The following is a 27043-nucleotide window of genomic DNA, read 5'->3' on the forward strand; positions in this document are numbered from 1 at the left end:
AAACACTTTAAAATACTTTCAATTTACTTAATCTATTTGCTATTCTAATTGGTTATTTTCAGAAAGCCTAGGTATGTCTAAATACTTGTCTGTCAATTATATTCATCTGCCTCAGACTTGATTTGATATTTATAGTTTTTATCAACAATTGATGAATATTCTGTTTGAAACATTTGGTAGGGATAAAGTAAGATGTCCACCTTAACTATGAATATATCACCTATTTTCAAGCCTAGAAAAACAGCTCCTCTGAAATTCCTCAGCTGACACATCACGTCTGTGATGTGTTACACCCTGTCACATCACATTACATCTCACACAGTAAACAGAAGAAAGGTTATAAACTTAGTGTGCATACCAACTGCTAACAAGTGCATGTTTTTGCCAAGTTGAAATGAATGCACTCAGGAGTGACAACACAGAGGATCAGATAACCTATGGCTGAAATTTTTCACACATTTGCTTGTGAGTAAGCCCATTTCTCTCATAAACAAAACAGGATAATAAGTTATATTTACATACAAGCCTTAATTCACTGGTCTTTTTTCTTTTCTGGTCATAAAATGTACCTGAACATTACTATAAAAGTTACTGCCACCAGGGAAATATTGGCTGGCATTTTTTTCCAGGCTGGTTTTATTTATTTTTGGCCCTGACTCTGCTTTACAACAAATACCTACAAAAGCCACTCTGTGGGTAACTCCTTAAAAGAAGACAGGAAAGGGCTAAATATTGCTTCAAGGAATGCACCTTGTTTACTTATTGGCTTGAGCCAGCAGTGGTAATGACGTATCTACCTGTGGAGATGATTCATGTTCCTAGTGGGATTACACTGTTGCTGGCATCTGTTGCTGATCAGAATATTGTTTTACTGTACTTTTTTCTATTGGTCATATTTGTATCTTGTTAGGGCTTGTGCTGATCAGTATCTGAATTTTTATTTAGGTAGATACATGGACAAGGAAACATGTTTCAGACACCCGAAAACAATTATAAAATATGAATGAATGTGGCTGCTTCCACAGCACCTTCCCCATATTATATGGCCCATCTCTCTCTTTGAATATTGCAAACATAGTCATCAGGTCTAGGTGTGGTCTGTTGCAGGGCTCTTGTGATGTTCCAGTGCACAGAGGGAAGAAAACTGGGAATCAACAATTTCAGTTAAGACTAATATATAGTATAAAACTATATAGTCCTATATTTAAATTGCATTCTACTGTTGGCAATGTTGTGATACAAAAGGAGAAAAGGTAAATAATGTTATGATTTCAAAAGAAGCTTTCAAACTATGGTATGTACAGACTCATGTAGGCTGTCTTTGATGTACTTATAATTATTAGGGGCTTAAGCTGCCTAGCAGTGGAATGTCTAGACCAAAACTGATGAGATGACATAGTAAAGGCAAACAGAGGTGGTAGAATTTAATGTGGCTGTGTTCCATAGACCAAGTATGAAGGACAAAATGTTGCTGAGCTTACCAGATGTGAAGCAACTGCAGCTCACTGCTTCAAAAAATACGAAGTGCAGAAGACAGTATTTTTATGAAAATTTCAAAGAGATGGTTTAGGGTGAATTTACAAAAAATGTTTGGGAAACAGAAATTGCACTATTATATGACAATTCCTCATAGTGTGGTAAATATTTTTTTATGACTATACCACCACATATATTTTGATATATTTAACTGTGTCCAGGTGTTATCACTTTGGCAGGGACTTTTTTTTAGAACACTGTTAACTATTTATTTATAGGATCTTTAACACAGAGTAATAACAGGGATACATCACCACATGGTTGTATTCCTGCACACTAAATAGGGACATTCCCCCATCTTCATGTAGGCTTATATGACAGAATATGGTTTAATTGATGTTTGGAGAATTTTACATCCTGCTGATATAGAGAGTATACTTTTATTTCACCTGTTCACCACAATTGTTTTAGATTAGACTACTTTTTGATTTCTACATCTTTAGTATGGCAAATCAAAGATTGTAAGATTGATAGTGTCATGCCCCAGTATGTTTGGAACTGCAATTTTCTGATACTCCTAGGGCCCCTGGTCTTTGGCGTTTTAATGTTTCTCTTTTTAATGATGAGAAGTTTAAGACTCAGATGTTAGCCGAATTAACAGAGTACTTTAATATTAATGAGAGTACAGTGGGTTTGTGCACCATTGAATGGGAGGCTAGTAAGCTTTTATAAGTGGCCAAATTATCTCTTATACTTCTTATCAAAAGAAGCTTTAAAAAACTCAACAGACACTTTTACACAAGAAGCTGAAATCTCTTATAACTCAGTTTGCCACTTCCCCTACAGCACAGTTTTATCAAGAGCTACAGAATACTAAGCATGAGCTCAATAATATTATTTCACAACAGGCGGAATCAATGGAATTATCTGAGAACAATGTAATGGTCTTAATGCATGTAAGAAGATAATGTCAGCATGACTATTCTGGAATTTTGAGCACTTACGCTGAAGACATTTATTGCAATTCTGCAAGAAAGCAACTTAGGGCGCAATCCTATCCAGCTAGGTGGCTGCCTCCGAACTCAGAGGCAACCGCCTATCCAATGCAGGGCAGAAGAACGATGGAGGGGATCATTCCCTCCGCACTTCTCCTGCCCTGCATTTTGGGCTAGACAGCTGATTGCGGCTGTCTAGCCACGGGAGGGCAGAGCAGGGGAGGAGGCTGCTGCACAACACATTGGAAATGTCGTACAGGCATTTCCACCCTCCCCGCCCCAGAACACCCCCAGACACGCCCCTTTTCGGCCACTCCACGGTCCTCTTGCAAGTGCGTAGGACGGACTTGTTTCGCGCTGCCTCTGAGGCAGCGGAGAAGTGGACGGAGGTCGATTCCCCAGGAACCGACCTCAGAGCATGGGCTCTCAGGTCGGTTCCTGGAAAACAAGATATCCTATGGCCATCTAGCCGCTGTCTAGCAGCCATAGGATTGCTCCCTCCAAGTATCATTCTAAACAACATTTTGTTTGACCAGTTAGAAGCAAAGTTGTTGTGAGGATGTAGATGTAACAAGTGAAACATGAAATTGTGTTAAGATTTCTAGCTTTACTTAGGATACTTGATGGTTCAATATAATTAACCATAAATTAAATGGTTAACTGTAATTGACAGAGGTTTTTCATTCAACCCAGAGGAAGTGGGGGGGAAAGCTCAATATTCATGTTAACTAATGAACCACTGAGCAAATCAGCCTTGTAGGGTTTTTCACAACAGTGGAATTGTCACATTACTAATATTTCTTAGAGTTAGGGCACCTTTATTACTGGTATGGCCAAAACTCAAAACCATCAACATTTAAAAGTAAGTTTCTATAAAAGGATGGGGCTCCACAATTTGTCTTTGAACTATGCAGCATTTATTGGACTGTCTTGTCACAACATGAATCCCTTTGGGGTGAAACAATTGATCTGAAGGTTAAAATGAATTCATCTTGCTGTGACCTAATGCAATTTGTTGGAAGCTGGCCTTGGGAAACTTTTTGACATTTATTACATAGAATTTTCATCTAGTATTCATGATGCAGTAATGTCTTAATGGCTGAGTTGTTCACTTCCATGATCCTTTATTAATTATGGCATTTTTATAGCCAGTTTCCAGTTGTAGCAGCTCTTCTGATAGCTCAATTTACTATCTCAAGGTTGGAATAGCTACATGTTTTGTCATTTCTGCTGTGGTACAATATGTCACCCCTTAATGGATCACTGCCTTGTTGTGGCGAAGGGGCTTGCGTAGAAAGACTAAGTAAAATTTCACTGCCTGTTGACTTTTAAGTGCAATGGCAGCATTCCCAACCTGAATGTTGTACCTCAAGAGTTGAGAAGCACCAGGGCAAGATTCCTGGATAACATTTTGAATATATGCAAGGGCTCCTGGCCCCCCGAAGTTGCCCAGCCCTGCTCTAAGCCACGATTACCTATTGACATGGGGAGGGAGTATGTCCCAGATGCTCGCTCCTGGTATTAAGAAAGGCAGCCTTACAACTGCACCCGACGTTAAATAAGCTATACCAATTTATACAATTTTATCACTGCCTTGTTGTGGCGAAGGGGCTTGCGTAACTCAGTGAAGCCATAAGCTATGCCGTGCAGGGCCACCCAAGACGGACAGGTCATGGTGGAGAGTTCTAACAAAATGTGGTCCACTGGAGAAGGAAATGGAAACCCACTCCAGTATTCTTGCCAAAAAAACCCCATGGAACGTATCACAAGGCTAAAAGATATGACGCCGGAAGATGAGCCCCTCAGGTCGGAAGGTGTCCAATATACTACTGGGGAAGAGCAGAGGGTATTTCCAAGTAGCACCAGAAAGAGTGAAGCGGCTGGGCCAAAGCCAAAAGGACACTGAGCTGTGGATGTGTCTGGTGGTGAAAAAGAAAATCCGATGCTGTAATGAACAATATCGTTTAGGAACCTGGAATGTAAGATCAATGAATCAAGGAAAGCTGGAGGTGGTCAAACATGAGATGGCAAGATTGAACATCGACATCTTGGGAATCAGTGAACTAAAATGGACAAGAATGGGCGAATTTAATTCAGGTGACCATCATATTTACTACTGTGGGCAAGAATCCCTTGGAAGAAATGGAGTAGCAGTCATAGTCAATACAAAAACAATTGAATGATCTCAGTACGAATCCAAGGCAAACTATTCAACATCACAGTAATTCAAGTCTATGCCCCAACCACTGAGGCCGATGAAGCTGAGGTTGATCGGTTCTATGAAGACCTACAACACCTTCTAGAACTAACAGCAAAAAAAGATGGCCTTTTCATCATAGGGGATTGGAATGCGAAAGTAGGAAGTCAAGAAATCACCGGGATAACAGGCAAGCATGGCCTTGGTGTACAAAATGAAGCAGGACAAAGGCTAATAGAGTTTTGCCAAGAGAACACGCTGATCATAGCAAACACTCTTTTCCAACAGCACAAGAGGCAACTCTACACATGGACATCACCAGATGGTCAATATCGAAATCAGATCAATTATGTACTTTGCAGCCAAAGATGGAGAAGCTCTATACAGTCAGAAAAAACAAGACCTGGAGCTGACTGTCGCTCAGATCATGAGCTTCTTATTGTAAAATTTCGGCTTAAATTGAAGAACGTAGGGGAAACCACTAAACCATTCAGGTATGACCTAAATCATATCCCTTATGAATATACAGTGGAGGTGAGGAATAGATTTCAGGGATTAGACCTGATAGACAGAGTTCCTGAGGAACTATGGACGGAGGTCCGTAACATTGTTCAGGAGGCAGCAACTAAATCCATCCCAAAGAAAAAGAAATGCAAGAAAGCCAAGTGGCTGTCTGATGAGGCTTTACAAGTAGCTCACGAAAGAAGGGAAGCGAAAAGCAAGGGAGAAAGGGGAAGATCTATCCAACTGAATGCAGAGTTCCAGAGAATAGCAAGGAGAGACAAGAAGGCCTTCCTAAATGAACAATGCAAAGAAATGGAGGAAAACAATAGAATGGGAAAGACTAGAGATCTCTTCAAGAAAATCGGAGATCTCAAGGGAACGTTTTGTGCAAAGATGGGCATGATAAAGGGCAAAGAAGGCAGGAACCTAACAGAAGCAGATGAGATTAAGAAGAGGTGGAAAGAATACACAGAAGAACTATACAGGAAAGATCTGAATGTCCCTGATAGCCATGATAGTGCGGTCACTGTACTGGAGCCGGACATCCTAGAGAGTGAAGTCAAGTGGGCCTTAGGAAGCATTACTAACAACAAAGGTAGCGGAGATGACAATATTCCAGCTGAGCTATTTAAAATCCTAAAAGATGATGCTGTTAAAGTGCTGCACTCAATATGCCAACAAATTTGGAACACTCAGCAGTGGCCACAAGACTGGAAAAGGTCCGTTTACATTCCAATTCCAAACAAGGGCAATGCCAAAGAGTGTTCAAACTACCGTACAATTGTGCTGATTTCCCATGCCAGCAAGGTGATGCTCAAAATCCTACAAGCTAGGCTCCAGCAGTATGTGAACCGAGAACTACCGGAAGTACAAGTTGGGGTTCGAAGAGGCAGAGGAACCAGAGATCAAATCGCCAACATTCGCTGGATCATGGAGAAAGCAAGAGAATTCCAGAAAAACGTCCATTTCTGCTCATTGACTACGCTAAAGCCTTTGATTGTGTGGATGACAACAAACTGTGGCAAATTCTTAAAGAGATGGGAGTACCAGACCACCTTACCTGTCTCCTGAGAAACCTGTACGAGGGACAAGAAGCAACAGTAAGAACCGGACATGGAACAACCAATTGGTTCCAAATTGGGAAAGGAGTACGACAAGGCTGTATATTGTCGCCCTGCTTATTTAACTTATATGCAGAGGACATCATGAGAAACGCCGGGTTGGATGAATCATAGGTCAGAATTAAGATTGCTGGGAGAATTATCAACAACCTCAAATACGCAGACGATACCACCCTAATGGCAGAAAGTGAAGAAGATGTAAAGAGCCTCTTGTTGAGGGTGAAAGTGGAGAGTGCAAAAGCTGGTTTGAAACTCAACATTAAAAAAACGAAGATCATGGCATGACGGTGACTGTAGCCATGAAATTAAAAGACACTTGCTCCTTGGGAGGAAAGCGATGGCAAACCTAGACAGCACAGTAAGAAGCAGAGACATCACCTTGCCGACAAAGGTCCGTCTTATCAAAGCTATGGTTTTCCCAGTAGCAACGTATGGTTGTGAGAGCTGGAGTGTAAGGAAGGCTGAGTGCCGAAGAATTGATGCTTTCGAACTGTGGTGCTGGAGAAGACTCTTACGAGTCCCCTGGACTGCGAGGAGGTCAAATCAGTCAGTCCTAAAAGAAATCAACCCTGACTGCTCATTGGAAGGACAGATACTGAAGCTGAAGCTCAAATATTTCGGCCACCGAATGCGAAGAGAAAACTCCCTGGAAAAGATGCTGGGAAAGATTGAAGGCAAAAGGAGAAGGGGACGGCAGAGGATGAGATGGCTAGATAGCATCACCAATGCAATGAATATGGACTTGAGCACATTCCGCGAGGGAGCGGAGGACAGGAAGGCCTGGCATGCTATGGTCCATGGGGTCATGAAGAGTCGGACATGACTGAGCGACTGTGAAGTGATTGTGAAGTGAAAAAGTGATTTTGTGAAGAGGTTAAAATCCGCATTTTCACAGAAACGAATTAGCTGTTTCCATGGTACACACAGTGCTGTATTCCTCCACTTTTGCAGAGCAAAAGGGAACTGAAGCCGCATTAGTTGGGGTGGGGCAGGCGAGTAGAAATGAACGTCATCAATTGTGTAGGTGCAGGGCAGCCAATGAGCGTAGGCTTGCTCCTCCTCCCTTCTTCCCTCATACGTTCAATGAAGCTCAGTGGAAGACTAGCTTATGAGTAGTAGACATTCATGACAAACCCCACATATACACACATTTATGAGGTGGGCAGGCAGGCAGGCAGCTGCCACTGCCCGGAGACTGAGCAGAATGAGAGGGAGTACAAGAGGTGCTGAGAGCAGTAAGTGCAGAGCTGGCAAAGAGGGAGAACGAGTGGCATGTTTTCTTTGATGTATATTAACTGCCCAATCAACAGGCTTTCCCCTCCCCTCCCACATGGGCTCAATTAAGTCCTTCTGAGCACACACATTCATTAAAATTTTCTGCCCTGGCATCCACCCTTTCTTAGCTACGGAGCTTGGAATCAATAGGCATCCACCATTTCTTAGCTGTGCTCAATTGTAGTTTCAAAACAGTTTGTTTTGAAATGTGCAGTTTCAAAACAGCAGGGCTGACTCCCCTTCCCTCTCCCATGTTCAGTCAATATTTAAAGTGAGAGGAAGCAACTGAGCCCACGTTCGCAACAGTGCAGTTTCAAAGCAGCAGGGCTGCTCCTGTACTCAGCGAAGTGGAATAGAAGTTACTGCCGGGTACACATGTTTATCCCTCTGCTCTCCCCACGCCCCCGCCCCATGCAACTTTCCCTTCCACCAATCAGTACCGCTTCAACCAGCCCGCACTGAAGCCAGCTGAGGTCACACAGACTCTCAAATGGCAGTGAAGCCACTGTGATGGGAAAATCCAACACAAAATGAGTTTGGGAAAAAAATGGATTTAGGGCAAGAAATGCCAGGCTAGCTACAGGGAGCAATGTGCTTCATCTGACACAGAATCATACCTATACAAGGGCCAAGAAGCAACAGTAAGAACTGTACATGGAACAACCGATTGGTTCAAAATTGGGAAAGGAGTACAACAAGGCTGTATATTGTCGCCCTGCTTATTTAATTTATATGCAGAGTACATCATAAGAAACGCCGGGTTAGGTGAATCACAGGTCAGAATTAAGATTGCTGGGAGAATTATCAACAACCTCAGATACGCAGACGATACCACCCTAATGGCAGAAAGTGAAGAGGATCTAAAGAGCCTCTTGTTGAAGGTGAAAGTGGAGAGTGCAAAAGCTGGTTTGAAACTCAACATTAAAAAAACGAAGATCATGGCATCTGGCCCCATCACTTCCTGGCATATAGAAGGGGAAGAAATGGAAGCAGTGACAGATTTTACTTTCTTGGGCTCCAAGATCACCGCAGACGGTGACTGTAGCCATGAAATTAAAAGACGCTTGCTCCTTGGGAAGAAAGCTATGGCAAACCTAGACAGCACGGTAAGAAGCAGAGACATCACCTTGCCGACAAAGGTTCATATAATCAAAGCTATGGTTTTCCCAGTAGCAACGTATGGCTGTGAGAGCTGGACTATAAGGAAGGCTGAGCACCGAAGAATTGATGCTTTCGAACTGTGGTGCTGGAGAAGACTCTTACGAGTCCCTTGGACTGCAAGGAGGTCAAATCAGTCCATCCTAAAGGAAATCAACCCTGACTGCTCATTGGAAGGACAGATACTGAAGCTGAAATATTTTGGCCACCTAATGCGAAGAGAAAACTCCCTGGAAAAGACCCTGGGAAAGATTGAAGGCAAAAGGAGAAGGGGACGGCAGAGGATGAGATGGCTAGATAGCATCACTGATGCAATGAATATGAACTTGAGCACACTCCGGGAGGGAGCGGAGGACAGGAAGGCCTGGCGTGCTATGGTCCATGGGGTCATGGAGAGTCGGACACGACTTAACGACTGTACAACAGAAAGGGTTGGAAGGGGCTTACAAGATAGACTTGAGGGTGGAGTAGAACTGGAGTAAAAGTCCCATGTAGATGGACTCCTAAAAGCATCTCTAAGACTTCAGAGGGAGGGGGCATACGTGTCTGTTGTTGTTGTTCAGTCGTTCAGTCGTGTCCGACTCTTCGTGACCCATACGTGTCTACCACTTCTCAAAATCAGCTTTACTACTACTACTACTACTACTACTACTACTACAACTGTATCACACACACACACACAGAGTCATGAATGTGGCTTCAGGACTGAAGGGGTGGTGAGCTTCCTCTCTGCCACCATCTGAGTTTTGGTCTGGATTGGGATAGTTTATCTCAAATATTCTTCTTTTCCTTTTTAATTTTTTTGGCTTGGAATTTCTACCAACAGTGTTTCTTTGAATAGGTTTTCATTCATTCATTCATTCATTTTTGAGCTTATTAGATTGTATCCCTCCTCTGCCATATTTGAAGGAGGAAGGGCCACAACTGAATCATTCTTGGAGTTGCAGCACTTACCTATGTCACTGTAACAGTATCTTGCCAAAAGCATCTGCTGTCAGAGTAAGTGATACACTGTTACTTTCAAAGATAGCTGCTGCCACTCCAAAGATAATTTCATGTGTGGCAGCTCTTCCTTCTCCTCTATGGAATATAGGGAAGGGAAAGACAAAGGGTAAGCCTTATTCTAAACCTTATTGACAAACTGGAAAAAAAAATCCTGTCTCATTAACCTTTTAGAGTTCTTGAGAGTGACAACAAGCATGTGGGTAGGGGTGATGCAGTAGACATTGTTTACTTGGACTTTCAAAAGACTTTTGACAAAGTCTTTCACCAGACTCCTGAGGAAACTGAGCAATCATGGCATAAGAGGTGAGGTCCTCTTCTGGATCAGTAACTGGTTAAAGATCAGAAAGCAGAGACTAGGAATAAATAGACAGTTCTTGCAATGGAGGGATGTAAAGAGTGGAATCCCCCAAGGATTTGTATTGGGATAAATGCTCTTTAACATGTTCATAAATGGTCTGCATTTGGGGATGAGCAATGAGGTGGCCAGATTTGCTGACAACCCTAAATGATGTAGGATGGTTAAAATAAAATGGGATAGCAAATAGCTCCAGAAAGATCTCTTCATACTGGGAGAATGGAATTAAAATGGCAAATGTGGTTCAGCGTAAGCAAGTGTAAAGCGATGCACATTGGGGCAAAAACCCTAACTTCACATGTGTGTGTGTGTGTGTGTGTGTATATATTAGGCTGATGGGGTATGATCTGGTGGTGACTGACCAGGAAAGAGATCTTGGGGTTGTGGTGGACAGCTCAATGAAATTGTTGACCTAATGTGCGGCTGCTGTAGAAAAAGTGAACTCCATTGTTAGGTATAATTAGAAAAGGAATTAAGAATAAAACTGCCAATATCATAATGCCGTGATACAAACCTATGGTGTGAACAAACTTGGAATACTGTGTATACACCACACCTCAAAAAAGGATATTGTAGAGCTGGAAAAGGTGCAGAAAAGGGCCACCAAAATGATTGAGGGCTGGAGCCCTCCCGTATGAAGCAAGGCTTTTTCGCTTAGAAAAAGCTGGTAGAGCTGTATAAAATTATGCATGGCGGATAGGGAGAAGTTTTTCTTCTTCTCATATAATACTAGATCCTGGGGTCATCCTATGAAGCTGAATGGTGGGAGTTTCAGGACAGACAAAAGGAAGTAAAATGGAAAGGAGGAGGATCACGTATGCTGCCTTGGGCTCCTTGGAGGAAAGGCGGGATATAAAAATAACAAATAAAATAAAGTACTTCTTTACTCAGTATATAAACTATACAATTTTCTTCCACTAGGTGTAGTGATCACTGTCAACTAGGACAGTTTTAAAAAGGGATTAGGCATGGACAATAAGGCTATCAATGGCTATTAGTGATGCTGACTAGATATTACCTCCACTATCAGAGGCAGTATGCGTCTCAAAAGTGCCGGCTCTCTTCTGAGGTGGGGTGAATCCTCTGCCTCAGGCGGTGGCATGAGGGAGGGGCAAATTGAGCCTCCAACCCACCACTGCTGGGTGTTCAGGACAGCAATGCCTGTGGGGCTCCCCGGAGCAGCTGGACACCTGGCGCACCCACTGTGGAGCGACAACTCCAGAGAATCCTGCCAGCTCTCTTCCGCTGCCACAAATGCTGCAGTGGGAGAGTGGCCAATGGGGCTCTCTAGAGCAGACACCAGTGGGGCTCTCTGGAGCAGCCACCTGCCCTCTGGTTCACTTTGAGAATCTTGGAGCAAACCAGAGGTTGGGCAGGCTCTCTGTAGAGCCATGTCAGCCAGCAAAAGCAGCTGGTCCGAGCCAGCCAGGATTATGCCCAAATGCCTGGCTCTGAGGGGGTCCTTCCTCAGAGCCAGGCATTGTGAGAGGGGTGTCGCAGGAGATTGCTTGTATGGTACAAGTGATCTCCTGGGACACCCCTCCCACAATGCCTGGTTCTGAAGAAGGATCCCCTCAGAGCCAGGCATTTGGGCCTGGCTGTGGCCAGTTCTCTGAACGGCTGATGCAGCTCTTCAGAAAGCCCAGGCAATGACAATGCGGTGGGGGATGGGACAGGGGTGTGTGGGACATGTAGTAATGGCAGCAACGGGGGTGGAGATGGGGGTGACAATGGTGGGACAGCTTGTGCTGGTGTTGTCCCTCAATACCTGTTGTTGTGGTTATTTACATTTCTATACTACCCCATAGCTGACTGCTCTTTGGGTGGTTTACAAAAGTTAAAACATTAAAATACACTATGTTTTTTGCCACAAGATGTACTCACATTGGATTTCAAACATAGAAATCCCTTTGAGACTATGGCCTCTTAAAAAGTTTTTATGGAATTAATCTTAACAATGTTTGTTTGTGCCCAGGCAACAGGCAGAGGTAGCAGAAAAATCAGCTGCATTCCCCCCGCCTCTACAAATTGTCAAGTGAAACTAACAGTAATTTCTCTTGATTTGTCTGAAAACAAGAGAAATTACAGGAGTGGCCAAGTCATTTTACTCCTAATTTTCACTGGGCAGAGAATGTTTTGTTTCACATTAATTTAGATATGTACTTGCCAAATGGTAGCCCTGCCAAGTAGATCAAACTAAGTCGTTGGGAAACATGAGCAGCAGGGTACTATTGCACTCATGTCCTGGTTGTGGGCTTCCCACAGGCATCAGTTTGGCCACTGTGGAGAAAGACTGCTGGACTAATAGGCCTTTGACATGATCCAGCACAGCTCTTATGTTCTTAAGCTGGTCCTGGGTGCCTCTCCATCTCCCTTGGTCTCCCTGTTCTGGTGGATAGGGGCAGAGAATCTGGTCCTGGGAATCTAATCAAAAGGGTTGTTGTTGTTCAGTCATTAAGTCGTGTCCAACTCTTTGTGACCCCATGGACCATAGCACGCCAGGCCTTCCTGTCCTCCGCTCTCTCCCGGAGTGTAAGGGTAAATGGGGATTGAAATAGATGTGTTCCTTCACTGAAGGGTAGTTTGTGAACCTTCTTTTAGACTATAAACCTATGCACACTTAATTCGGAATAAGTCCTATGGAACTCAGTGGGAATTTCCTTTGATTGTAGTAAACTAATCACCGAGTGCTCTGGGTTGAAACAGAAAAACGAAGCTTCTGCTTATGACATGGCAGGTGCACAGTTTGCCACCAGCAGGGAGCCACCATGGCAGGGAAAAGGTATGTCTGCTATGGGCAAAAAATAAAAATAAAAAAGAACTGGACAGCAATTAACTTTGGGCTAAAGCTTTATTAAAGAGTAACCCCTCTAGTGTAGTGCTGTAAAGAGGGCACTGAACTTGGTAGACCTGGAAATGAATTGTTTCTCTATCAGATCATCAGAAACTAGCCTCAGTTTTCCCTGTGCGAAACAGAAGTTACATTCTGTCTCTCAGGAATGTTGTGAGGATGGAAGGTTTCCAGGTGCTTTATAGACAAAATGCTATGTAAATCCTTTTAGTTACAGTAATACTCAATGGCCATCTTTCTCCAATTTGAATGGGGATTGGGCCGAATGAGGGACATTATACTTTTGCAGAATTGAGTGTTATTTTGATCTCATAATGCCACAAGATGCACTCACATGGGATTTCAAACATAAAAAGCCCTTTGAGACTATGGCCTCTTAAAAAGCTTTTATGGAATTAATCTTAACAATGTTTGTTTGTGCCCAGGCAACAGGCAGAGATAGCAGAAAAATCAGCTGCATTTCCCCACCTTCTACAAACTGTCAAGTGAAACCAACAGTATTTTCTCTTGATTTCTCTTAAAACAAGAGAAATTACAAGAGTTGCCAAGTCATTTTACTCCCGATTTTCACTGGGCAGAGAATGTTTTGTTTCACATTAATTTAGTTATGTACTTGGCAAATGGTAGTCCTGCAAGTAGATTAAACTAGAAATCTATTTTTTTTTGTTTAATCTATTTAAACACAGGTCAGAGTGCAATCCTATGCATGTTTAGACAGATTTTTTTTTACAACTCCAAGCATTCCTGCATAGGGCTTATAGCTGACATTTCATTGTCTTACTGAACTACAAGAGTTGCCAAGTCATTTCACCCTTAAATTTTACTTGGCAAAGAACCTGTTGTTCTCATTTATTTATATATGTGTCTCTACAAACTATTCAGAGGTTACAGTAATAACAGCGGGGAGACCAAGGGAGCTACACTGGATGAAATCTTTGCGCATAGAACCTGGAAGAGAGGCAAGTCAATCAGACTCAGAAAATGGGGTACAAGGGAGTGCTTAAGAGTGAGGTAGCATGGAAGTGTTTGGGGTAGCACAGAGAAAACGTATCATTCACTTTATGAGATGGATTATGAATATTATATAGGTTTCTGTATGTAAAACTAGGCATCAGCATGCAAACAAAAAGCTAAGTAATGACACATTAGTTGAAAACACATACCTGCAGAATACATCCTACTCTCACAAATTGGACATATATTCTAAAGTAGTATGGGTCTTATTTGTCATTTTTTTCTTAAACTAATTTGCCATGATCAAAATAACACAAACCCATCCTGCTTTTGGCTTGGAGCCAATGTCATGCAACAGGACTTTTCTGTCCCCTCCTCCCCCCTGAAGCCCCATGTGCCCTTTCCCCCAAATCAGCTCCAGCCCAGAAGGTCCACCAACCCTCCGAAGCAGCTTTTGGGGGAGCGTGGGAAGCTGCAGGGGGGAGGGTAAATCCATTCTGTCAGCAGTTTCCTTTCCACTGGCGGAATAACACCTTTTGATACAACCCATACAGTTCTATCTTCACCTAAAGTACATTCTCCTCCTTCTTGCCCTAAATAATAATGGTAAAATATACCAGCAATTTTCATATAGTTTATTGAAAAAAATCCTGCATTTAGTGCAGGAAACTGATATTTTACAAATAAGGGCATAAAGTCAATCTGTTCTTTTCTCTCTGTTCTTTAGATGGATAAGTTCTGTCTAGAATCTTTTTGAATTTCCTCCAGCCTCACCTTCTGTAACATTTACAGTGTATACTTTTCAGTACAGGAACTGAAGGAAAGTTGGAAAGGAGAGGAAAATGTGCATTCCTTAGGGTGAAATCTCGCTTTGCATTTCATATCCTGATATGGATACACAAGTGCAAAATATATATCTGCATGCATATGTCTGTAAAATAATGACCCAGAAGTGGGGGTGTTTCGTATTGCTTCAGTCTGTACCAGTATATAAAAATTAAAGAGAAAATTGGTTTTCAGTCACAAAACACTACATGGATCAAATCTGGACTATATCTATATCTGGACTATATATTTTTCTTAGAGACTGATGACCCACTGACCAACACAAGTATTTTAGGACCAGATGATTTACAAATTTAGCCCTCTGTGAATCTAACTGGTTCACTGAAGTGTGCTCTCTGAAAACCTGTTCAGAGTGACCATGACCCTAAAACATGGCTTTTAAAGAAAATGTATAGCATAAATATGGATTTCATGATCTAGGGTTTTTTGTTTTTTGTTTGCAATATGCAAAGAATTAATTTATCCTTCCTCCAGTTCTTGCCTTGTAAAGAATTCTAGCTTATTTTGGCACTTCTACAATGCCACCATTCTCACTTTTCTATCTAAAGGCTGTTTCTGTATGCTTACCTTTTCCTCTTAAGCAAATCATTGTTCTCCCACCCAAAAAACAATTCCAATTAGCCAATAACCCTGCTACAAGCATAACATGACAGTGATACAAGAACAAGTATTGATTTAAACAAAAAAGCCATTTTTAAAAACAGAATTAATTCTTACCAACTCCAGTAGTTATTGATTCTGTGTCAATGTTGCTAGCTTTTTCCTTTGCCACTTCAGCTAGTGCCAATTCACCCTTATCTAGTGCAAAGTAATGGATGTCCTTCAGAAATAAAGCAAAATAAAAGATTAATCTAAAACGAATCTTGGACAAGTAATAAAGAAGAATTTGAAAAGGAAAAGGGTTTCTTTATTGCTTAGATTAGAAGCACACATGGAAGTGATGAGACTATATTTATAATTTTCTCTGTGTTATTCTTTCGAAATGCAGGTTTATTATTTTCACTTCCCTGCTGGCACTTAATAATGAATAAAGTGTTAACTATTAACAGAAAATATAAAGCTCTCAGCCCTGCAGTATAACTAAACTGAGCTTAGCAGATCCCCAGTTAGGAGAGGGAAAAGCAAAGGAGAAAGGAAACATGGGGGGGGGGATCTCCATGACAATGGAAGGAGAAGCGGATGGAGGATTACCCAGATTTTTCAAGGAATCGGCTTTGGTCCATGCAGGGCTCCACAAACAAGTGGATTGTACAATTATAAGTCACTTTACAGGAACATAACTCCATGTGGAGTGGGGGAATTGGGGTGAACGTCATCAGACCGGCAGGGGCTGCACACCCAATAAGAGGAGCTCCCTCCCCCCTGGTCCAGGCTCTACCTCCCTTTTTCCATCCCCTTGAAGCTCCCATTGCGAAGGATCAAAGCAGTGCATTAATTACTTCTGAAAAGTAAACCAACCATCAAAGACACGCAGCTTCGATCTAGCGCTTCACAACCATTGGGGGGAAGTAACTTCAGTCTGCCTGTAACCCAACACTTGATGTAACATGGCTCCAACCAGTCTCCCCCGCTGCTCCCGTTCTGCGATACTGTGAAGTATCAAAGCTGCACATTAATTACTTCCAAAAAGCGATGAATCAAACATCAAAGACATGCAGCTTTGAGATAGCACTTCACATCCTTTAGGGGACTTCAGTCAGCCTTTCACCTATAAACACTCCAACCAGCCACCTTTCTAACCCACTTTCTGCTTCCCCTTTAAGCTCCTGTTTAGGAGTCAGCATTTACCCCTGTAAACACTTGATTGTGGCTCCAATCAGCCCCCTTTCTAGACCGATGCTGTGAAGGATCGAAGCTATGCATTAGTTACTTCCTAACAACAATAAACTAAACATTGGAGAAACAGAGCTTCGAGATAGCACTTCACAGCCTTTAGGGAATTAGTGCTTTAAAATTTGCTATTTCACTTGAGGGGGATCTCGGTAAATTCAGAAATGTGCATTTAGGGGATAAGCCTCATTGACCACAATGGGAGTTACTTCTAAGTAGACACTAATTGGTTTGTGCTGGGAAACACAGGGATGGGAAACACAGGGACAAGAAACACCCCTTGACCAGGGTCACGGTGAAAGGCACACCCCTGGGCAGGGCTAGCATACCTAAAGTAAATTAAGAGACTGGGGCACAGAACAACTATAACGCAGAGAACCCAACTTAAGGAAAAGAATCAGACTTAAAGTGGTCTCAGGAAATCCATTTTTTCCACAAAAAGCTCCAGGGTGGCTGTGGGATGGCCATGGCATCATGTGCCCCCAAACGACCTCCAAACAGAGCCAGCTCGCAGCAAATCGACCATGGAGACACCCTCTTGGTTAGATGTGTGACTGAACCCAAATTGCAAAGTGGCTGAACATAATATAGGGGAAGAAGGTGCTGGGGATCCGCAGTATTTTAAAGATTCCCAACTCCCATCTCCGCAAGTCCTCAAAAGCATGTCTAGTGAAATCTCTGCAGAAAGGATGGAGAGGCGAACATCACCTCTGTCACTTCTGCTCTGCTGGGAATCTGCCAGCAGAGCAAAGGATTTTTTGGAGTGCTCTGCCATCGAAGCGTTCCCTAGGTGACCATTAGATTGCTCTGTTAGTTATCTTCCCTCCTCATTTTTCCTGTTAAGTTTTTGCTGTCTTGAACAGTTGCACAGTTTGTGCTAAGTTGCAGACAAGCCTAAGCAAGTGGAACAAGGGATATCAAAAGAGATCTCCTTGGAATAGCATTGTCCACCCTGTTGTCAATCAGTTTTTTAAATAATTTACCACTGGAACTATGGCTAGATATACGTTAGTATTAGTAGTATTAAATTACTGCTTGAAGATCCAACAGTACTTTACTTCTGTTTCTCGGGGCTACTTGAAAGCCACAATGCAAATATTTTGTGAACCATGTGTAATTACTATTGACCTCCTGGTAGGTAGACTGTCCTTTTCTACTATTGCATGCAAAGAAATATGGGATAGCTGTTCCTGCTTCCCAGCAATTTGCTTCCCACTGGAGTGCAGGGTACACAGCACAGCATTTCTTGCTGAAGAGAGTGTGGTGTTTAAAGCCCGTCTAAAGTACCTTTTCATACATGCAAATATACACAAAAACTGAATGTTGCTAGGACACACTATGTGAGAATTTGTTTTTCTGGTGGCCTTTGGCCTTAATGTACAGTCCTTATGACTTTAAATATAAGGTGCTTTACTCTTTGGCTTTCCCTGATTTTATGTGTGATCTGAAAACAAATGAAGATGGAAGACAGAGAGAGGAGAATCCAGTTAGAAGATTTTACTAAGTCAAGTTATAGGAATTATATTTTTTTTGCCATGAATGTGTGTACATGTAAAAAAAGAAAAGGAAAGGAAATATTCCTTTGCTTCCAATGTGTTATCTGTGAAGCCTCAATCAGTGGATTTGTTCCAGGTGGCAAGTAGTCTGGTTAATCCAGACTGTCTTCACTTGGCTGCTGATGCAAGTCCCTCCTGCTGTGAGAAAATTTCTGGTTTCTTTGCAGATAAAATCAGTGAGATTTTGATTAAAATGTGTGTCTAGGCAAGGAAAGCAATGTCTAAAGGGAGAAATATTAGGAGCTCATTTTTCTGAATGCCAGGCAGTATCCATTACATTGTGTTGCAGTAGGTGCTTCTGGACCTCTGTCCTGCCTTGCTTGAAATTATTTTGGGTGCAAGATGGGATTTTATTTATAAACTTTTTTCTTAAGAAAGAAAAAGATGGTCCCTCTTTCTTCAGAAAGAAACTTGTGCTTTGTCATGGTGTGACAGAGTCAGACCCATTTTTTGATGCTTACATCTAGTAAGATACTTCTCCAGATGTAATTAGGTTGGATCCAGCAAAAACCTCCCACGGATGGAAGGTCTCCTTCCATCCATTGCAGGCTTTTTATCTAGCAGAGATTTGAGGAGGAGATCATCATGGTTGACTCCCCCTCTCTCTGCAGTCCCCTGGGTAGTATCCAACAGTGTGCTAGTGCCAGTGACGTTGTGTTAGCATAAACCAATGCTTGCACAACGTAACTAGCATAATGGGGGAAAGAGGTGATTTGCCAGTGAAATTTGGCAGCATGTTTGCAAAAAGGGGTTATTTTTCTTTAAAACAAAGTACACATTTTTCCCTATTGCACATCCCCCCCTTTGCAGAATTTAAAGTTCTACTTGCTTCTTCTCATAAGAAGTGATAATAATCTTCAAATTAATGCCCCTAGGTTCATGTCCTTTTCTTATGTGTCCACCTGCAAAACATCTATTAAAATTATAATTTAAAGCAGGGCCCTCCAGATGTAGTTGACTACAACTTCCATCATCTTGACCATTGGCCGTGCTGGTTGGGGTTGATGGCAGTTGGTCTAACAATATCTGGAGGACCACAGGTTCCCCACCCCTGATATAAAGGAACAGAATCTTCCTGTAATGTTCACTCTCTATGAAAGAGTTCTCTTCACTTTTCTCTTTGGTCTTTGGGACAAGGAGCAACTTCTGCTACCTTACTGCCAATGTACAGTGCTGAGTCATAATTTCAACGAAATGGGAACACATTCTCCAAACAGTAAAATACAGATTCTCTATGTCTTGCACATTTTTAAAAAAAACAGGAAGAGCAACAATAGTATTTGGAATGAAATCCCTGAAACAAGAGATGTGCACCTGAGAAATGGACAAAAAAGCAAAAGCAAAACCACTCTCTGTTACCCAAATGGTGTAAGCAGCTACAACCATAAATGTAGAACGCAGTGCGCAGATACTGTAATCCTTTTCTTCCCCATCCTTTCTGCATGCTCTGGTGTTAAAAGATTGTATGGTGACTACATGCTTACTATACTGGGATTAGGGAAGGATGGTGCATTTATTCCCTGACTGGTTTTGACCGAGTGCATGCAGGAAGGTGAGAGTAGTGTGGCTATGCATACCAAAGTCCTGTGCATGCTTACAGTTCAATATAATTTTCTAATCTAGGAGTATTCTATCAAAACTGAGAATGTGATCTTCCCCTGAAGAATTGTTAATCTTTTAGGAAAAAATAAATCAATTTATCACTATAAAACTGCTTTCTCTTTACAGTTTTATCCATTTTGTTTGCTACTAATTCATAACAGAAGCAATTTGAACAGGTTTTTTTTAGTATTTTCAAAATACTAGAATTAACATTCCAAACACAGTAAGTCAGTGGCAGCAGATACCCGTTAGGACTGGTTAGGTGGATGGTAAGGCAGCTAACTGTAGACAGAGCCAAATAGTCACACTAAGCAGATCTAGCTAGATCTAGTTGGGTAGGGGGAAGGAGGATAGAATGTGTTATTCTGGAAGAGGACATGCCTGGCTTGCTGCAACACTAAACAGAAGCACTCCACATTGCAACAATCTGTCCAAGATTAAAAGTAGGGTAGGGAGAGACTCAAGCAGAAACCCATTTCATAGAGAGGCAAAATGAGGCAAATAGGCAAGTCACTTCATAGAATCACAACTGCAAGGGAGGGTTGGGTCTGATCCCCACAACACATTAACACACTCCACATTTCACTGCTCCACAGCAGCAATACATTACACAGAAAGGGGAAGCTGAGACAAATTAACTTTGAGAGCATGCCTGCAAAGCAGTAGGTGAGGAACAGACAACAGACAAAAACAGTCTTTTGAATTCACACCAGCACTGCACGGAAAATATAAACTGTGACAAGCTAATTTCAAGATCATGAGTTCAAAACAAAGAGTTGGGGGGTGATTCACACAGCAACACAAAAGTATTCTCTTTGACCCACATTTTTCTGTTTCAGCAACAACCCTGATTGCAGAGAAAAGGGAAATTGAAGGGAGGGGGAAATAGGAAAACTTAAGGAAACATCAATTCACGCTTGCTTGCTTGCTTGCTTGCTTGCTTTCTTTCTTTCTTTCTTTCTTTCTTTCTTTCTTTCTTTCTTTCTTTCTTTCTTTCTTTCTTTCTTTCTCATTCCTGTGCTGCTGCTCAAAGGTAAAGGAAGGAGGCCAAAAACTGAGGGATCTCTTCCTCTCCTCATCTGCCTTGATGAGAGTGAAACTGGAAAAAGGACAACTGGTCTATGTAGGTACATGGATTTTTTTTTAAATACCACTAACAAAGAGTACTGATTGCTATGGTGGTCCGACATGGATCCCCATTTTCTAAAAATAAATGCTTGCTCCTAGGCAGGTGCAGGAGAACTACTGATGGCCATATCTGGGAGGCAAACAAAGCATTACTCACCAATGCCTGCCGTGCCCTCTCTGCAGTCTGAACTAAATGGGGAAGCACCCTGGACATGCCCAGGCAGCCAAGATTATTCCAAGAGACGAAAAATAAGAACCAAATTCAGCAGTGTGCATGCTATGCTTACTGATTAAACAAGTAATCTGCTAAGGCAGGGCTGAGCGGGGGGGCTGTTTTGGACAGTGAGAGGCAGGGGGAGATGTGGTGGGTGCTGCCCTCCCTGTACTTATTATATGACCACCACTGCAATAAATATTCAAAAAGATGTATAGGTATTCTGTAGTGTTTTCACTGGTAATTATACCACCTAATTGCTACTCAAGTATATACAGTCACAAATGGAGTAAACTTGTAAAACTTGTTTTTATTCTCCTAGGAAGTCACAAATCAGTAACTTAAGGGTAAAAGTAAAGGGATGATGCAGTAAACCCCTATTCTCCCTGAAGAATTACTGTATAAAGGTTATCTTTAAATAGTAAGAAATGCAAACGCATATAGGATTAGGGCATACAAAAACCTTAGAGAGGGTAACAAACATCCGTTAAACATGAAAGCATACAGCTTCTCAGAATTCTAGTAGTCTGATTATGCCTAGTACTCCTTTTGAGATTAAAACAGGTGTGGTTTTAGAACAATGTGTGTCTTGGGGCAAACTAATAAAAATTTGCCATAAATATTGTACTTCCTCTGTCCATAGGCCTAGTAAGATTTTCAGAAAGGAGCCCTAAGCAAGTTCTTAAAGGGGTAAAGGTTTATACTGTCAGTTTAGTGAAGATAATAGCTGTCAACTAGCCAATCTTGCTTTGTTAGTTTTTCACTGCAGAGTAAGCAACTATGTACATTTATATCTTATGTTTCAAGGTTGGAAAGATAAACACCCACCACCTACCACAGCAGCAAGGCTCTAATCTTGCAAGGGGCAAGAAAGGGAACAGGAAAACAGCTGCCCTTCCTATCACTGAATGGTCTGAAAATCTTGCTGCTCTTGCTGCATTTCCATGTACACCCTACAGTTGAGTTATTGGTTTTGTCTTATTTAGCTATAAAGTCTACTTATTTTAATCTATATTTGAAAAAAAGTGTTGAATCTTTTTTCCTTTCTTTTTTATTAATTGTATTGTGAACGGTTACTGTGAACGGATATGCCTTCTTGTTATGCTCTTGTTTCATTTTGTTTCTGTTATAATTGCAATATTTTTTAAATCTGACTGGTTTGTAGGTTGCTGTTTTTCAATAATCACTTTTGTTTAGCTTAGACTGCCATCTCATAGATTTCAAGTCATCCGATGTACACCTATCTGTATAGGATATTTCTGGGCAAAATTCCAAGTGTTCAGAATTTTCTTGTTCTTTACTGATCAGGCCATCACTAAAGATCTGACACTTTTATTAAAGTGTCTGTTCCTCAGGTCTATCCTACCTGTAACACTATAGTGGATGCCCTTTTGAATTGTCAGCAGCTGAAAGCTGGAAGACACTACAAAAGGATTTAAAACTAACAACTTTAATATTGCTTGATCCTTGCTGTCATAAGTAGGATTAGTTACTACCCAATAAAAGTAGGTGGTATGTCCTTTTCTATTGTATTTGAACTTTGTAGGAATTTATAATAATTGTTTCATTTATATTTGATGTGTGTGTGTGAGGGGGGGGGGTTGGAGTAATATATGATTTTTAAAATTACAGTATTATGTTTGAAGATATTAGTTTTGATCCAATGAAGCCCTTTAAGAACAGGGTTGTAGAATACTTATTACAATCGGCGGTATATATAATAACCAATGCAACAGCAGCTGTATACAATCAAGGGAGATGGCTAGAACACAGGTGGAGGAAAACTCGTGCTGAGTCTGACCCAACACAGGTAAGAGCCCACTATCGAGCCTACTCTGTGGCGGTGAGGGTGGCAAAGAGACAGTTCTTTTCCACCAGCATTGCATCTTCTCAGTGTCGTCCAGCGGAGCTTTTCTGAGTGGTTCGTGGCCTGTTACAGTCTGGGCCAGGGAGAGAGACGGTGGAAGCCTCGGTGGCACGCTGTGATAAGTTTGCAAGGCACTTTGAAGATAAAGTCGCTCAGATTCGTCATGTATTGGACACCACGATTAATGCAGTTCCATTGGTAGAGGCGTTCAGAGCACCGTCTGGTCCAGTTTTATTGGATGAGTTTCAGTTACTGAGGCCTGAGGATGTGGACAAGGTGCTTGGCCAAGTCCGATTGACCACTTGTGTGCTTGACCCTTGCCCTTCATGGCTTATCACATCAAACAAGGAGGGGATGTCCAGCTGGGTCCAGGAGGTTGTAAATTCCTCCTTGAGAGAGGGAGTGGTGCCTGCTGCTTTAAAAGAGGTGGTAGTTAGACCACTCCTGAAAAAGCCTAAAATGGAGCCAGAGGATGTTAACAATTATAGGCCAGTGGCCAACATCCCCTTCCTGGGCAAGGTGCTTGAGCGAATGGTTGTAGGACAGCTCCAGGCACTGTTGAATGAAACGGATTATCTAGATCCATTTCAATCGGGCTTCAGGCCTGGTTTTGGAACGGAAACTGCCTTGGTCGCCCTGTGGGATGACCTCTGCCAGGAGAGGGACAGGGGGAGTGCGACCCTGTTGATTCTTCTGGACCTCTCAGCGGCTTTCGATACCATCGACCATGGTATCCTTCTGGATAGGTTGTCTGGGTTGGGAGTTGGAGGCACTGCATTACAGTGGTTCCGCTCCTACTTGGATGGCCGATTCCAGAAGGTGGTGCTGGGGGATTATTGCTCTGTGCCATGGCAATTGTGCCATGGGGTTCCACAGGGCTCTGTTTTATCCCCTATGCAGTTTAATATCTACATGAACCTGCTGGGGGAGGTTATCCGGAGGTGTGGGCTGAGGTGCCATCAATATGCGGATGACACCCAGCTCTACTTCTCTTTCTCATCAAATCCAGATGAGGCAGTGGCTGTTCTGAATCAGGGCCTGGGCACGGTAATGGACTGGATGAGGGCCAATAAACTGAAACTCAATCCAGACAAGACGGAGGTACTGTTAGTGGGTGGTTCGTCTGCCCAGCTAGGTGATATTCAAACTGTTCTGGAGGGGGTTGCACTCCCCCTAAACGATCAGATTCATAGTTTGGGGGTGCTCTTGGATCCAGAACTGTCACTTGAGGCACAGGTGAACTCAGTGGCACGGAGCACTTTTTATCAGCTTAGGCTGGTATACCAACTATGCCCTTATATGGACAGAGATAGCCTAGCTACAGTGATCCAAGCTCTGATAATTTCTCGTCTGGATTACTGCAATGCGTTATACATGGGGCTGCCTTTGAAAACGGTCCGGAAACTTCAGCAGGTCCAAAATAGGGCAGCAAGATTGTTAACAGGGACTTGCCTGCAAGCTCATATTACGCCAGTACTTTTCCAGCTGCACTGGCTGCCAGTCCATTTCTGGGCCTGATTCAAAGTGCTGATATTAACATTTAAAGCCCTTAACGGCTTGGGGCCAGGTTATCTGAAGGATCGCCTCCTCCCATATGTGCCTGCCCAGACCTTAAGATCATCGTCAGCGGCCCTCCTCCATGAGCCCCTGCCAAAGGAAGTGAGGCGGGTGGCTACTAGGAGGAGGGCTTTTTCTGCTGTGGCACCCTGGCTCTGGAATGAGCTTCCTAGCGAGGTTCGCCTGGCACCTACATTGTATTCCTTTTGCCAGGTGAAGACCTTTTTATTCTCCCAGGCATTTTAGCATTTTAGCTTTCTGAACTTTTAGCTTTGCTGTTTTAAATCTGTATTTTAAACTCCTGCACTGCTGCTAGGTTTTATTGTGGTTGCATTGTTATATTGTGGCTTTAATGTTCTATATATTTTAAATTGTTTTATTGTGTGCTGTTTGGTTTTAATTTTTGTGAACCGCCCAGAGAGCTTTGGCTATTGGGCAGTATAGAAATGAAATAAATAAATAAATAAACAAACTGCTTATATGAGAATAGGCATAGTGTGGCACTTAAGACCACTATCACATGGGAGTACCCCGATTCAAATCTCATCTCAGCCACAATCTTACTGTGTGTTCTCAGGCAGCCTATTATTTATTTATTGTGGGTATTTTTATCCTATCCCTCAGTTCCAAGGACACCTTGCCAATTCTTTAGCTCTTATCCTTAGCCCCCCATTTGTAGTATTGGGATAAATCCTAACTTTAAAGAGTTGTTTTAACCGTTACTCTGAAAATGGTAAAAACTCAGAACCAGTGAGTAAGTTCCATATTTTTTATGGCACACCCTGGATATTGATCAGAATAATAGGAATGCATGTCTTAAACTATACCAGTGAAGGAACTTTCTAGTAAGTAACATGTCTAGAGCACAACAGCTTTTTGCATTTGGACAAAAAACAACAAAAGCAATGTCTGTTGTTGTTCAGTCATTAAGTCATGTCCGACTCTTCATGACCCCATGGACCATAGCACGCCAGGCCTTCCTGTCCTCCGCTCTCTCCCGGAGTGTGCTCAAGTCCATATTCATTGCATCAGTGATGCTCTCTAGCCATCTCATCCTCTGCTGTCCCATTCCTTTTGCCTTCAATCTTTCCCAGCATCAGTGACTTTTCCAGTGACTTTTCTCTTCGCATTTGGTGGCCAAAATATTTGAGCTTCAGCTTCAGTATCTGTCCTTCCAATAAGCAGTCAGGATTAATTTCCTTTAGGATTGACTGATTTGACCTCCTTGCAGTCCAGGAGACTCGTAAGAGTCTTCTCCAGCACCACAGTTCGAAAGCATCAATTCTTCGGCGCTCAGCCTTCCTTATAGTCCAGCTCTCAAAGCCATATGTTACTACTGGGAAAACCATAGCTTTGATTATGTGGACCTTTGTCGGCAATGTGATGTCTCTGCTTCTTACTATCCTGTCTAGGTTTGCCATCGCTTTCCTCCCAAGGAGCAAGTGTCTTTTAATTTCATGGCTACAGTCACCATCTGCGGTGATCTTGGAGCCCAAGAAAATAAAATCTGTCATTGCTTCCATTTCTTCCCCTTCTATATGCCAGGAAGTGATGGGGCCAGATGCCATGATCTTCGTCTTTTTAATGTTGAGTTTCAAACCAGCTTTTGCACTCTCCACTTTCACCTTCAACAAGAGGCTCTTTAGATCCTCTTTGCTTTCTGCCATTAGGGTGGTATCGTCTGCGTATCTGAGGTTGTTGATAATTCTCCCGGCAATCTTAATTCCGACCTGTGATTCATCCAACCCGGCATTTCTCATGATGTACTCTGCATTTAAGTTAAATAAGCAGGGCGACAATATGCAGCCTTGTCGTACTCCTTTGCCAATTTGGAACAAATCGGTTGTTACATGTCTGGTTCTTACTGTTGCTTCTTGACCCTCGTACAGGTTTCTCAGGAGACAGGTAAGGTAGTCTGGTACTCCCATCTCTTTAAGAATTTGCCACAGTTTGTTGTCATCCACACAGTCAAAGGCTTTAGCGTAGTCAATGAGCAGAAATAGACGTTTTTCTGGAATTCTCTTGCTTTCTCCATGATCCAGCGAATGTTGGCGATTTGATCTCTAGTTCCTCTGCCCCTTTGAAACCCCGCTTGTACTTCCGGTAGTTCTCGGTTCACATGCTGCTGAAGCCTAGCTTGTAGGATTTTGAGCATCACCTTGCTGGCATGTGAAATGAGCGCAATTGTACGGTAGTTTGAACACTCTTTGGCGTTGCCCTTCTTTGGAACTGGAATGTAAACTGACCTTTTCCAGTCTTGTGGCCACTGCTGAGTGTTCCAAATTTGTTGGCATATTAAGTACAGCACTTCAACTGCATCATCTTTTAGGATTTTAAATAGCTCAGCTGGAATACTGTCATCTCCGCTAGCTTTGTTGTTAGTAATGCTTCCTAAGGCCCACTTGACTTCACTCTCTAGGCTCAAGTTCAGTGACTGCACTATCATGGCTATCAGGGACATTAAGATAAATTATACTTCACTTAGGTATTACTCTAGTAGCCCCTATTGTTCTCTCTTCAAGCTGTCGAGGTTTTTTTTTTGGTATTTAGAT

The 27043-nt window shown here is 42.3% G+C and overlaps 1 protein-coding gene across 12 annotated transcripts in view; it reads right to left on the reverse strand.

Moving 5' to 3' along the window:
* Positions 1–27043, reverse strand: part of WDPCP (WD repeat containing planar cell polarity effector) — a 303153-nt gene that overhangs the window by 67271 nt on the left and 208839 nt on the right. For 11 of the 12 annotated variants that reach the window (XM_084823159.1, XM_084823110.1, XM_084823149.1 and 8 more), the window contains one exon: positions 15455–15557. In XM_084823159.1, coding sequence (XP_084679285.1) covers positions 15455–15557 — 103 coding nt within the window. Of the gene's footprint in view, positions 1–15454; positions 15558–16195; positions 16327–27043 lie in introns of those variants that run through there. The other variant, XM_084823214.1, reaches the window with a different exon arrangement.

Source organism: Heloderma suspectum, chromosome 1 (assembly GCF_057233095.1).
Source record: "Heloderma suspectum isolate Gila_16-S chromosome 1, 16-S_ref, whole genome shotgun sequence".
NCBI classification, from domain to species: domain Eukaryota; kingdom Metazoa; phylum Chordata; class Lepidosauria; order Squamata; family Helodermatidae; genus Heloderma; species Heloderma suspectum.